The sequence below is a fragment of the Heptranchias perlo genome, chromosome 1, assembly GCF_035084215.1.
Source record: "Heptranchias perlo isolate sHepPer1 chromosome 1, sHepPer1.hap1, whole genome shotgun sequence".
Classification (NCBI taxonomy): domain Eukaryota; kingdom Metazoa; phylum Chordata; class Chondrichthyes; order Hexanchiformes; family Hexanchidae; genus Heptranchias; species Heptranchias perlo.
In genome coordinates this window covers 93,198,292-93,213,072 of record NC_090325.1, presented here as the reverse complement: position 1 = coordinate 93,213,072, position 14,781 = coordinate 93,198,292, and the positions used below count along the sequence as shown (strand labels likewise).

At 43.5% G+C, this 14,781-nt stretch overlaps 1 protein-coding gene and 1 long non-coding RNA gene across 2 annotated transcripts in view; one reads left to right on the top strand and one right to left on the bottom strand.

Moving 5' to 3' along the window:
• smim14 (small integral membrane protein 14) overlaps window positions 1–10,126 on the bottom strand; it is a 37,064-nt gene extending 26,938 nt beyond the window's left edge. Inside the window, exons 1-2 of the mRNA XM_067988593.1 lie at window positions 9,989–10,126; window positions 1,111–1,213 (exon numbers count right to left, since the gene is read on the bottom strand). Of these exons, the coding sequence (XP_067844694.1) occupies window positions 1,111–1,185 (75 nt within the window). The 5' untranslated portion in view covers window positions 1,186–1,213; window positions 9,989–10,126. The remainder of the gene's footprint in view (window positions 1–1,110; window positions 1,214–9,988) is intronic.
• Window positions 10,127–10,598: 472 nt separating this feature from the next.
• LOC137324367 (uncharacterized) overlaps window positions 10,599–14,781 on the top strand; it is a 30,240-nt gene continuing 26,057 nt past the window's right edge. The window contains exon 1 of the long non-coding RNA XR_010963596.1: window positions 10,599–10,708. This is a non-coding gene — a long non-coding RNA (uncharacterized lncRNA). The remainder of the gene's footprint in view (window positions 10,709–14,781) is intronic.

Below are 14,781 nucleotides of genomic sequence, written 5' to 3'. Positions count from 1 at the left end.
AAACACTCACTAAAACTTCAAGACTTATGGACTGAAGTAGTAAATTAAAGCCGCATAATAGGCTTGTCAAAGTTGAAGCCCATGGAATAAAAAGGGCAGTGGCAGCACAGGTATGAAATTGGCTAAGTGACAGGAAACAGAGTAGTGGTGAGCGGTTGTTTTTCGGACTGGAGGTAGGTGTACAGTGGTGTTCCCCAATGGGTCGGTAATAGGACCAGTGCTTTTCTTGATATATATTAATGACTTGGACTTGGGTGTACAGGGCACAATTTCAAAATGTGCAGATGACACAAAACTTGGAAGTGTAGTGAACAGTGAGGAGGATAGTGATAGACTTCAAGAGGACATAGACAGGCTGGTGGAATGGGCAGACAAATGGCAGGTGAAATTTATCGCAGAAAAGTGCAGTGTGATACATTTTGGTAGGAAGAACGAGGAAAGGCAATATAAATTAAAGGGCACAATTCTAAAAGTGGTGCAGGAACAGAGAGATCTGGGGGTATTTGTGCACAAATCTTTGAAGGTGGCAGGGCAGGTTGAGAAAGTGGTTAAGGAGGAGGTGGAGGCAGATTCAATCGTGGCTTTCAAAAGGGAACTGGATAAGTATTTCAAGGGAAAAAATTTGCAAGGCTACGGTGAAAGGCAGGAGAGTGGGAATAGCTAGATTGCTCTTGCAGCAAGCTGGCACGAACGACGGGCCGAATGGCCTCCTTCCATGCTGTAACCATTCTATGACTCTATGATTCAAGGTACTATCTGAAGAAGAGCAAGCAATTCTCCCAAATCTTGGCCAACATTCATCTCTCGACCAATACTACCAAAAGAAAAGTTGGTCATTTGTTTCATTAACTGTTTATGGGACCTTTCTGTGTGTAAATTGGCTGACACATTTACCCACACAACAGTGATTACACTTCAAAAGTAATTAATTGGATACAAATCACTTGGGACATCCTTAGGATGTGATAAGATATTATATAAATGCATTTTTTCCTTTTTTAAAGCCGGAGAAAAATCATATTTAACTTCAATTTTAAGTCTTCCTGCCGTCCCCTTTAAATTATGGAAGCATGTTTACATAAAGGTTCATTATAGGATGCAATTTCTTACCAAGTTTATCAGCCTTCTCATAGCATGCTCGTGAGAACAGATGCATTCACAAGGGTCAAATCCTCCTTCCGCCATGGCAGGACAAGGTTCCTCTAGCCAGTCTCTAATAATTAAGGCAATGAAAACAATTACAATAGAATCAACAGGGTCAAAATGTGAAACCCTAATTCAACCAGTCATTTACAATTTTTAAAACATTTTAATTTGTAAATTATTAATCAGCAAATCTTTCAAAGTATGTGAAAGACAGAATACATATGGAAATGTAGGATATGATTAGATCTGTTAACTCACAAGTGAAGCAGACTATATATTCTACTTATAGTTTACATCCATTACTTCCATAAGTTAAACGTGATGGAAGTTAGATGTAAACATCAATTTGAAAATTAGGTTGTTGCATGGACTGCAATGATTAGAGATATAACAGTGCTGTCAAGTTCGTAAAATGCAAAAAATATTTAATGGAGATACAATTAGCAAATGGAGATTACTTTCTTTTTTAAATGTTCAATGCAACATTTTCCTTGCTGTGTAACTGTACTGTTGATTTACTGCATATGGTTTATTCATACACATATGGTGCTGAGAACATATTGCACAAGTTTTTAAAAATATAGAAAAGGTGTCTCAGACTGATTTCAAGGAAGTAATCTAATAGCAGGTTTCAGATGACCAGTGGAATCACTAGAGCTTTATTTTTGCTACTTAAGCCATCTCAACCAGATCACCAGGCTACCCATATGTATTCAAGTGTAAAGATAGATTAGCAGCAACGTGTTTTACATTTAAGTGTCAATTACTGCTGGAACAAAAAGTATTTCTATAGTGTGTAGCTTGGTATATTGAATTCACAAATAAATTATCCAAGTGATTTCAAGGGAAGTCAAGGGATCAGGCATTTTTCTAGTAACACCATTACAGCATATTCCCATCTGCAGGTTTCACCCTTACTCTGTACTGTTACAGTCTGAAGGAGTTTTGTACCAGATGTGAACATGACGCATTCCACTTTGTATAGTCTGAAGTCACAAAATAGTGGCAAGTGTCTGTTAGCTTAACTTTAAAAAAATTACACAATGGCTTACATATGAAACGCATTGATCTGCAGACATCCCACCTCAGACTACATTTCAGCAACACTACTCACCTCAAGAGGTGATTTTCCTCTGCCACTGCCATTGCCACTGCCAATGACATCGATGCCACAGGCCACCACTTTTTTGCCTGCAGGTGGGCTGAGCTATCAACTTGCCCTTAGAGGCTACAGTCGAGGCTACTTTTTTCCATTGCTAGCCCGGTCTCTCTTTCACGCCTAGCATTGCGAAGATCCATGGGCAAAAAATTTGAATCACAATTTTTAATATTCAACTACTGTCTGTGCACAAGATTAGCTTTGCTCAGATATATCCCTATTGTTCTGAATAATTCCTGCAACTTGAACAGGACAAATTCAAGAGCTGAAATATATTATTTTTAAAATTCGTTCATGGGATGTGGGCGTCGCTGGCGAGGCCGGCATTCATTGCCCATCCCTAATTGCCCTCGAGAAGGTGGTGGTGAGCCGCCTTCTTGAACCGCTGCAGTCCATGTGGTGACGGTTCTCCCACAATGCTGTTAGGAAGGGAGTTCCAGGATTTTGACCCAGCGACAATGAAGGAACGGGATATATTTCCAAGTCGGGATGGCGTGTGACTTGGAGGGGAACGTGCAGGTGGTGATGTTCCCACGTGCCTGCTGCTCTTGTCCTTCTAGGTGGTAGAGGTCGCAGATTTGGGAGGTGCTGTCGAACAAGCCTTGGCGAGTTGCTGCAGTGCATCCTGTGGATGGTACAGACTGCAGCCACAGTGCGCCGGTGGTGAAGGGAGTGAATGTTTAGGGTGGTGGATGGGGTGCCAATCAAGTGGGCTGCTTTATCTTGGATGGTGTCGAGCTTCTTGAGTGTTGTTGGAGCTGCACTCATCCAAGCAAGTGGAGAGTATTCCATCACACTCCAGACTTGTGCCTTGTAGATGATGGAAAGGCTTTGGGGAGTCAGGAGGTGAGTCACTCGCCACAGAATACCCAGCCTCTGACCTGCTCTTGTAGCCACAGTATTTATATGGCTGGTCCAGTTAAGTTTCTGGTCAATGGTGACCCCCAGGATGTTGATGGTGGGAGATTCGGGATGGTAATGCCGTTGAATGTCAAGGGGAGGTGGTTAGACTCTCTCTTTTTGGAGATGGTCATTGCCTGGCACTTATCTGGCGCGAATGTTACTTGCCACTTAACAGCCCAAGCCTGGATGTTGTCCAGGTCTTGCTGCATGCAGGCTCGGACTGCTTCATTATTTGAGGGGTTCTGAATGGAACTGAACACTGTGCAATCATCAGTGAACATCCCCATTTCTGACCTAATGACGGAGGGAAGGTCATTGATGAAGCAGCTGAAGATGGTTGGGCCTAGGACACTGCCCTGAGGAACTCCTGCAGCAATGTCCTGGGGCTGAGATGATTGGCCTCCAACAACCACTACCATCTTCCTTTGTGCTCGGTATGACTCCAGCCACTGGAGAGTTTTCCCCGATTCCCATTGACTTCAATTTTACTAGGGCTCCTTGGTGCCACACTCGGTCAAATGCTGCCAAGGGCAGTCACTCTCACCTCACTTCTGGAATTCAGCTCTTTTGTCCACGTTTGGATCAAGGCTGTAATGAGGTCTGGAGCCCAGTGGTCCTGGCGGAACCCAAACTGAGCATCAGTGAGCAGGTTATTGGTGAGTAAGTGCCGCTTCATAGCATGTCGATGACACCTTCCATCACTTTGCTGATGATTGAGAGTAGACTGATGGGGCGGTAATTGGCCGGATTGGATTTGTCCTGCTTTTTGTGGACGGGATATACCTGGGCAATTTTCCACATTGTCGGGTAGATGCCAGTGTTGTAGCTGTACTGGAACAGCTTGGCTAGAGGCACAGCTAGTTCTGGAGCACAAGACTTCAGCACTGCAGCCGGGATGTTGTCGGGGCCCATAGCCTTTGCTGTATCCAGTGCATTCAGCCGTTTCTTGATATCACGTGGGGTGAATCGAATTGGCTGAAGACTGGCTTCTGTGATGGTGGGGATATCGGGAGGAGGCCGAGATGGATCATCTACTCGGCACTTCTGGCTGAAGATGGTTGCAAACGCTTCAGCCTTGTCTTTTGCACTCAGGTGCTGGACTCCGCCATCATTGAGGATGGGGATGTTTGCAGAGCCTCCTCCTCGCGTTAGTCGTTTGATTGTCCACCACCATTCACGACTGGATGTGGCAAGACTGCAGAGCTTTGATCTGATCCGTTGGTTGTGGAATTGCTTAGCTCTGTCTATAGCATGTTGCTTCCGCTGTTTAGCATGCATGTAATCCTGAGTTCTGGCTTCACCAGGTTGGCACCTCATTTTTAGGTATGCCTGGTGCTGCGCCTGGCATGCTCTTCTACACTCCTCATTGAACCAGGGTTGATCCCCTGGCTTGTTGGTAATGGTAGAGTGAGGAATATGTCGAGCCATGAAGTTACAGATTGTGCTGGAATACAATTCTGCTGCTGCTGATGACCCACAGTGCCTCATGGATGCTCAGTTTTGAGCTGCTAGATCTGTTCTGAATCTATCCCATTTAGCACAGTGGTAGTGCCACACAACATGTTGGATGGTGTCCTCTGTGCGAAGACGGGACTTCATCTCCACGAGGTCTGTGCGGTGGTCACTCCTACCAATACTGTCATGGACAGATGCATTTGCGACAGGTAGATTGGTGAGGACGAGGTCAAGTAAGTTTTTCCCTCGTGTTGGTTCGCTCACCACCTGCCGCAGGCCCAGTCTGGCAGCTATGTCCTTCAGGACTCGGCCAGCTCGGTCAGTAGTGGTGCTCCCGAGCCACTCTTGGTGATGGACATTGAAGTCCCCCACCCAGAGTCACTTCAAGTAGAAACAGTTCTGCAATTTAAACATAGAAAAAGGAGTCCCAAACCTCCAGCATGTTGGTGTATCACTTCTTACCAGTTGTGGGGTGGGCAGAAAAATGCCAAGAGAAGCAAGAGAAAATTGGCAACTTGGTTACCCCAGGGCTCTCTGGTTATAGAGCAGTCTTGGCAGAACCCCGACAAACTCACCTGCTTACTAGGGTGAGTGAAATTGAGAAGATCTTTTTAATAAAGTTCTTTATATAAAAATTAAATCATTTGATACATATTAAAATTATATATATATATATATATATATATATAATTTCTAATATATTATAATGTATAATAATATGTCTACATCACCCAAGTGCCTTTATTTACTTAAACACTCCTGGTTTTTATTTGTATGAGTACAATGTAACCTCAATCCTGAATTTACATTTATATAGTGTGCTCTATAGCACTGTATGCAAATATATCCAGTTGGCTGCAACAAACCCAAAATGTTGACACATTGAGATTATTCTGATGTTCCTCCAGTTCTGATGAAAGCTTATCAACCCGAAACGTTAACTCTGTTTCTCTCTCCACAGATGTTGCCTGACCTGCTGAACATTTCCAGCATTTTCTATTTAAGATTTCCAGCATCTGGAGTATTTTGCTTTTGTTAAGATTACTCATTGTTGACAAGGCAAATTCACAACAGCTTGTTCAATAGGAATTTTAGACAGGATTTTTTCTGTTTGACCTGGAGAATGTGAATGGCTGAAAACAATTTTATAAATTATTATACAGTAAAAAGAAAGGGAAATGGCAAGTCCTACAATGTCCAAGGTTTGCAAAAGATTACAAAGGCTTTCAATTACACTGGCAGTTACTTTGCATATGCAAATTACATATAGTTTAGTATTGGAACTGACATTGGCAGATCAACCAAGTTCATAAAAGATCATGGGAGTGGAATTGGTCTACACCAGTAGCGCAAAACAAGCTCAAGTAAAATGGGCTGCCAATTCTCTTTGAGCCCGTTTCACGCTACTGGCTGTAGACCAATTTCACTCCCCCCACAAATCTACATTCCTCCTCCGTTCCAGATGAACAAGCTTTGGGGCCCCTTGGGTGGGGAGTGTGGGAGGCAAGGGGGATGAGAGTGCTATCTAATATAACATCTTCCAATTTTTCATCCGGTGTCAGCATTAAGCACTCCCATGTCAGGCAGTATAAATTCAATCTACACTTCCCCAACAATGCATGTGAACTCCAAGAGTTCTATAATGCACCCAGATAAAATTTTGATCACTCACACTGCTCATCATTGCCAGTTTGAGTTACTGGTTTGTATCCCATTAGTGGTAAGCAGTGGATCCCTTCTTTCTACATCCTAAAAATTCCCCAAACATTCAAATCCAAACACTGGCCAGGATTTTTGGGGCAAGTATCCCGAAGGAAGCATCAACCACAATACTGTCAAACTTCCTAGCATGTGGCTATTGAAAAGCTCAATGAGATTCCATGGCAGTGCTTATTGACTTCAATAGGAGAAAAAACAAGTCTTACAAAGTACACACAGACCTCAATTCTGGTCACATTAACATTTGGCATTTTTTAAGAATAGGAGAAAACATCTTTAGAAAGTCATTTGATTTTACTCTTAGCCTTCGCTCTTATCCAAGCTCTTCTGCATAAGTGAAATTAAACATAGGTAGGACAAGAGGTGGCAACTTAAATGGTCCTAAAACTAATAGCTCATAAATACTGAAGTAATAAAAAAAGCTTTGAATGTGTATTATCTTACATTTAATGTAAAATTTGATCCAACACATTAAATGGCCATCTAATAATTGGCCACTGGCATTTTCAAGCAAAGAAACTGCCCTTAGAACTATAATTTTTAATCCCTTGCAACATCCTGGTAAATATTTCTATAATGTGATAACCAAAACTGCATACAGCAATCTAACTGTGGTCTAGCCATAGCCTTGGGACTGCTCATGTGGTTCCATTCCAATCTATTTAACTACAGATGGCACATCTCCAGCAATGCCTTCTCTTCCTACTCCTTGCATCATCACCTCTGGAGTCGTCCAAGGATCTATCCTTAGCCCCTATTCGTCTTCATTTCCATGCTGCCCCTTGGCAACATCATCCACAGGCATGGGGACAGCTTCCATATGTATGCTGTTGATACTCAGCTCTACTCTTTGCCATCTCTTTCAACCCCACAACCACAACCACCTCCATGCTGACATGCAGCCTGTCTGACAGCAGTTTGGATGAATTTCAATTTCCTCTAACTCAAAATCAGGACGATCAAAGCTATTGTTTTGGCCCCCCCATCATAGATTCTACTCCCTGGTCACTGACTCCAGTGGTAGCACTTTTGCCTCGAAGTCAGAAGGTTGTGGGTTCAAGTGCCACTCTAGGGACTTGAGCACGTAATTCAGGGTGACACTCCAGTGCAGTACTGAGGGAGTGCTGCACTGCCGGAGGAGCCGTCTTTCAGATGAGACGTTAAACCGAGGCCCGTCTGTCCTCTCAGGTGGACGTAAAAGATCCCATATTTCGAAGAAGAGCAGGGGAGTTCTCCCCGATGTCCTGGCCAATATTTCTCCCTCAACCAACACCTAAAAACAGATTATCTGGTCATTATCACATTGCTGTTTGTGGGACCTTGTTGTGCGCAAATTGGCGGCTGTGTTTACTACATTACAACAGTGATGACACTTCAAAAGTACTTAATTGGCTGTAAAGCGCTTTGGAACATCCTGAAATCGTGAAAGGCACTATATAAATGCAAGTTTTTTCTTCATTCTTTCCTCAACCATTCGCTCAGGCTGAACCAGAAACAGTAAAAACACATTGATTACTTCAATCCCCACATCCCATTCATCACCAAGAGCAACTAATTCTATCTCTTGAATGTTGCCTGCCTCTGCCCGTATCTCAGCACCTCTTCCACTGCAACCCTTGTCCATATTTTTGTTAACTCGAGACTCAATTACTCCAATATCTTCCTTGCTGGGCTCCCATCCTCCACACCTCCAACTCATTCAAAATGTAGCTGCCGAAATCCTGTCCAGTTTGCCCATGACAACTTATATTAGCTCCCCATCCCCCAATGGATTAAATTTAAACCATTCATCCTCAACTTCAAACCACTACATGGTCTAACCCTATTCTTTCTCGAAAACCTCCTCCAGCCTTCACTGCACTCTTTGATCCTCTGATGCTGATCTTTTCTGGGCCCTCCCTCCCTGTGCTTCACCATTGGTGGCAAAGCCTTTAGCCGTCTCAACTCCATTCTCTGGGATTTCCTCCCTAAACACCACGGCCTCTCCACTTCTCTCTATTCCATAAAAACCTTCTCAAAATCCATCTTTTGGACCAAACTTTCAGTCACCATTCCTAAGTTTAGCATTCGTTTTCCTTAGCTATTTATATTTGTGAAGTGTTTTGGGATGTTTAAGTTAAGCCCGGACCCCATCTGCTCTCTCAGGTGTACATAAAAGATCCTATGGCACTATTCAAAGAAGAGCAGTGTCCTGGCTAACATTCATCCCTCAGGCAGCACACTAAAAACAGATTATCTGGTTATTTATCTCATTTTGTGTTTGTGGGATGTTGCTGTGTGTAAGTTATCTGCCGTGTTTCCTTACATTGCAGCAACGACTATACTTCAAACGTAATCCGTTAGCTGTGAATGCTTTGGGACGTATTGTGGTCATGAAAGGCAAGTTCTTCTTTTCTGTAAAGGTCCTACATTAGACTTGTTTTGTAAGTTAGAGAAACAAGTCTGCTTAGTGCACTGAAGCTTTTCAAAACAGCTGCACGGTATGTAAATATTTGGTCATCTATTTATAAATTAACTTCTCCAGCGGAAGTATAACTTAGATAGAAATGAATGACTTTCACTTGAGCTATTTCAAATTTACTTTCCAAATATACTTATGATTTTACTATTTCCTTCAACTAGGTTAACTGTAATGCTGCTAACGCTACCTTCATTTTAAACGATTTCACAACAATTCCATATACTACCAATCATAATATGCCCAAACTCACGAATAAGTACAGCAGATAAGAGTTGCTTTGAGACATTAAGAAATTCAGAGCTGAATAAATAGACAATCAATTAACTTCTATCCAAATTGCACCTGAATAGTTACTTCAGTTATAGTTAGAAGGGAAAGAGAAGCAAAACAAAGCAAATGCGGAAAGTTAAGACAACAAATTATCCCTAAACATAGCACTAGTGTATCACACCATCACATGCCGACTTGGAGTTTTTAAATTTATGGAATGGTTGATGCAGATACAGAATTAACAGTTCACATTTAAAAAGATGCAAAATCTTGAAATAACATGGTGAGTTAGACATCTCACATACTGAACTAGAATGTTTTAACACAGGAAAACTCCCCAAAACGGTAAGAAAAACAATGTGCCTTGATAGTCTTCGCCAATTTATACTTTAGCAATACAGTCTTGACGTATACATCGTCAGATCGTCGGTTTTTAATCAAGGTAACTGCGAACTGACGAGTTTAAAAAAAATTCTTTCACCCAATTTCAACAAACAGTGCCAAGTGCGGGGAAAGTAATTGTTTCAGGGGGGAAAAAAACTTACTGACAAGAAACGAAAACAATCGGTTAAAAATGAATAAAACTAGACGGCAACTTCAACTTCTCATCATGAGCCGCCCAGTAACATCCCGGAGACGTTGCCGTTAACGGAGACATAATTAACACCCGCATCAGAATCGTTAATAAAATGGGATCCCCTCAGATGCGATCGGGATTTGTTTTTAAAAGCTCTTTGACACAGACGCATTCCTCTCTCTCTCTCTCCCCCCCCCGGGAGTTGAACTGTTTCCAACGGTGACACCGGACGGCACACAGTGCCTCTCAAACACATTAAAGCCCAACGCTACAGCGCTCCGGGCTCGCCTTCTCTTACCGGGCTCGCCTTCTCGCACTCTCCGCCGCTGCCCGCACTCCCGGGCCGCGCTTCTTCTCCACTGTTTTGGTACAACGAATACCAGCAGACACGTCACAAGGAGGAGGAGGAGGAGCAGGACCCGGATCTACCCTGACTGCCTGCTCGACTCCACTCCACTCCGTCCGCGCGCGCGCGCACGCGCGGGCATGCGCGACATCCATTGTTGACATTGCGAGAGGCGCGCGCGTACTCGAACTCACGCGACGATCTCGGGGGGGGGGGGGGGGGAGAGAGAGAGAGAGAGCGCGAGCAGGGGGTCACGAGATCCGGGAGGGAAGGGTCTATTAAAGCCAGCGCAGAGGACCCAGGGTTTCATCTAAATTATTATTTTACTACTTCAGACTATAAGAAGTTGAATTTAATATACAGCTAAACAATTTAAAAATAGCCAAGTCATTTGAATAAATGTGCGGAGGCCCCGTGACACCCCCAGTGGTTCATTTTCCAAAGAGGCCTGCAGGGGGCGCAGCGCTGGTCGGGTTGCTCCGCGCGCGAGGGAGTGACACGTGTCTCTTTCCGGTTGGTCCGCGCGCTGCGTCGCCCTCGATGCATGCCGGGAGCTGACGAGTTGTGGCTGCGCGAGGGTTAATGACAGGTTCTGGAAAGTTGGAGCTTAAAATGGGCGGCGGTGAGGTGGCTGCAAGTCCATGGAGCTGCTGGGAGTGGGTAACAGTTTGGGTGTGTTTTCAGCGCGGCTCCAGCGGGGGGGGGGTGAAGAGAAGGGCCATCCGTGAGCCCTGCTGCCTGTTCCTTTCCAGTAATTTCTGTTATTTATTGCGCCGTGTATCGGCCCTAACGCAGGGTTTGCGGCTGCTGGCTGGTTAGATGTTTGTATGTTGATGGAATTTGCCCCATGGGATGGGTGGAGTGCTGGAAGATCCAATTTAATGTGGATTATAGTGAGGTAATACGTACATTTTGGGAGAAGAAACACAGAATAGGAGTGTACACTCCGTGGAAAGACAGAGACCTACAGGTTCAAATACACAATTCCCTGAAAGTGCAACTGCAGGATGATCAAGCTATAAAAAAGGCCAATGCGATTAAGAGGTAAACTATAGTTGCTTGGCAGTGAGTTTAAGTGAGAAGAAAATATTAGGGGGGGGTAATCTTTTGTTACAAGCTATTTTCATACGATTTTTTTTAAAGGAAAGTATCTTCTACTGCGGACTAAATAATTGTGATCCTCAAGACAAGCAGGAAGTATTTTTTTTTAAAAACGAACTCTACAAAACCTGTAGGGAGAAAAGTAAGAGAATGCTAGCAAGAAGATACATTTTAAAAATAAATTGCATGACCTCACACTTCCCCACATTGAACTCAATCTGTTACAGTTTTGCCCACTCATTTAGTCTGTCTATGTCTCCTTATGACTTCCTGCTCCCATCCACTTACTATGCCTCCTAACATAGTATCGTATGCAAACTTGGATGTACACTCTTCCTTCATCTGAGTCATTGATATATACGGTGAAAAGCTGAGGATCTAGTTTTCTAGTGCAAATTGGGCACTTTACTCTCTCTCCTTCCCAACCAATGTCACAAGGTTACCTCCAAATCTACATGTTAATAATCTCTTGTGCAATTGCATTCTGGAAGTTCATATAGACAACACCCATAGACACTCGCTACTCATCATGTTAATAACCACCTCAAAAAAATTCAATTGGATTAATCAATCAGACATAACATACCCTTCACAAATTCATGCTGATACTTGTCCAAGTGCCCAGTCATTGTAGAACCATAGAAAAGATACAGCACAGAAGGGGGCCATTTGGCCCATCATGTCCACGCCAGCTTGAAGAACAACCAGGTGCCCATTCTAATCCCACCTTCCAGCACCTTGTCCATACCCCTGCAACACTTAGGCGCAGGTCCAGGTACTTTTTAAAAGAGTTGAGGGTCCCTACCTCTAGCACCTATTCGGGCAGTGAATTCCATACACCCACCACCCTCTGGGTAAAAAAGTTTTTCCTCATGTCCCCTCTAATCCTTCTGCCAATCAACTTAAATCTATGTCCTCTAGTTCTTAAACTCTCCACTAGGGGAAACAGGTACTTCCTGTCTACTCTATCTGGGCCCCTTATAATTTTGTACACCCCAATCAAGTCACCCCTCAGCTTCCTCTGCTCCAAGGAAAACAACCCCAGCCTATCCAATCTCTCTTCGTAGCTGCAATTTTCAAGCCCTGGCCAACATTCTTGTAAATCTTCTCTGCACTCTCTCCAGAGCAATTACGTCCTTCTTGTAATGTGGTGACCAGAACTGGGCACAATACTCCAGCCGTGGCCTTACCAGTGTTTTAAACAGTTGTATCATTACATCCCTGCTTTTGTATTCTGTACTTTGGCTAATAATGGAGAGCATTCCGTATGCCTTCTTCACAACCTTATCTATCTGTACTGCCACCTTCAGGGACCTGTGCACATGCACTCCAAGGTCTCTCACTTCCTCTACCCCTCTCAATATATTCCCGTTGACTGCATATTCCCTTTTACTGTTTGCCCTCCCTAAGTGCATTACCTCACACTTCTCCGGGTTGAACTCCATTTGCCACTTTTCCGCCCACTTCACCAACCCATTGATATCTTCTTGGCATCTACAGCTATCCTCTTCACTATCAATGACATGGCCAATTTTTATGTCGTCTGCAAATTTGCCAATCATGCCTCCTACATTCAAGTCCAAATCATTAATATATACCACAAACAGCGAGGGACCCAACATTGAGCCCTGTGGCACACCATTGGAAACGGATTTCCATTCACAAAGACATCCATCGACTTTTACCCTTTGTTTCCTGTTACTGAGCCAATTTTGGATCCAATTTGCCACATTTCCATGTATCCCATGGGCTTTTACCTTTCTGACCAGTCTGCCATGTGGAACCTTGTCAAATGCCTTAATAAAATCCATGTAGACAACATCCACTGCACTACCCTCATCAATCCTCCTTATCACTTCCCCAAAGAATTTAATCAGATTTGTAAGGCATGACCTTCCCTGAACAAATCCATGCTGACTATCCCTGATTATACCATGCCTTTCCAAGTGACAGTTTATCCTATCTCTCAGTATTGATTCTAATAGTTTGCCCACCACTGAGGTAAGACTGACCGGCCTATAATTGTTTGGCCTTTCCCTCGTATCCTTTTTAAACAATGGTACTACGTTTGCAGTCTTCCAGTCCTCCGCGGTACCTCCCCTGTATCTAGTGAGGATTAGAAAATGATCCTCAGAGCATCATCCGCTATTTCCTCCCTGGCTTCCTTCAATAGCCCAGGACACAATCCATCCGGCCCTGGTGACTTATCAACTTTCAAGGATTCCAGTCCCTCTAGTACTTCCTCTCTCGTTATGTTAATTCATCAATATTTCACATCTCTTTAACTACTACGTCCGGATCATTCCTTTCCTTTGTGAATACGGAGACAAAATATTCATTTAAAACCCTACCCACATCCTCTGCTTCTACACACAAGTTACCCTTATTATCCCTAATAGGTCCCACCTTTTCTTTAGCTATCCTCTTGTTCTTAATGTAATGATAAAACATCTTTGGGTTTTCTTTAATCTTACTAGCTAATATATTTTCATGCCCTCTCTTTGCTTTCCTTATTTCCTTTTTTACGTCATCCTTGTACTTTCTATACTCCTCTAGGCTTTGATAGATTCCAGTTATCTCCCCACTTAAACTGACAGGTCTGTAGTTTCCTGGTTTCTCCCTCCCTGCCTTCTTAAATTATGGAGTGATATTTGCAATTTTCCAATCCAAAGACACAATTCCCAAATCTATAGAGCTTTGGAAGGTTATGACCAATGCGTTTGCAATTTTCTCACTTTTTAATAGCTGGGGTAGAAACCCTCAGGTCCTGGAATTTTGTCTATTTTAAGTCCCATTATCTTCTTTACCATTTTTAAATTTATATTAAATCCAACGAGTTCCTCCCCTTGACAACCCAGCAGCAACTTACAGATTTAGTTTTTGAAGTACAAGTAATTCTTTGTGGACACTGTTTTCTGCTTCAAAAAAACTTAAGACGATAACAAATAATTAAGAGAGTTGACAGCATGTTGGTGGTTCAACAAACTGCACCAAGGAATGGTGAGATGTAGCTTTGTGTCCTTGGTTTCTCACGCAAAAAATTCTCAATCTTCACTGGGCTGCGGGGAGGTTAGGGGTCAAGCAGAAGAGAAGCACTTGTCCACAGCAAAGCAAAATTGGAGATCCAAACATTACAGGCATGATTTTAGCTTGGAGCCAGGAACCCAATGCATGTCTAGATATTCGTATGGGGAACCTGGAAATTAAGTGAGTGTGTTGCGTTCTGCGATCACAACTCAATTGAAGGTAAGTACTTGTGCTTCCGGGTTTCCCACACACCAGATTGACAGGCTGGCTGCCTGTCAGGAGGGAAAGGATCAACAAATCGGGGTGGAGGGATGGAGTGAGAGAGATCATGGTCTGTGGAAGAAATGGTGGGGGTGTGGTCAGGGGTCGTGGACAACATTGGGTGGGCCTTGGAGAAGATCAGGGGTGGGGGTTACGGCCGATCGCAGGGGTTCTTTTGCGCCAGGTGAGCTTGTCGGGCCTGGATGAAGCAATCCTGCTCATACTGGCCCACAAGCAGTGGAATAAAGGCACTCACCTCGTGGATCCGGTCCTTCTCGTCTGCTTTCACCTGATGTGAATCAGAAGCGATGGGAAACCGGAATAGAAAAAGGTTAAATTTGTTCTACATTTCTAAT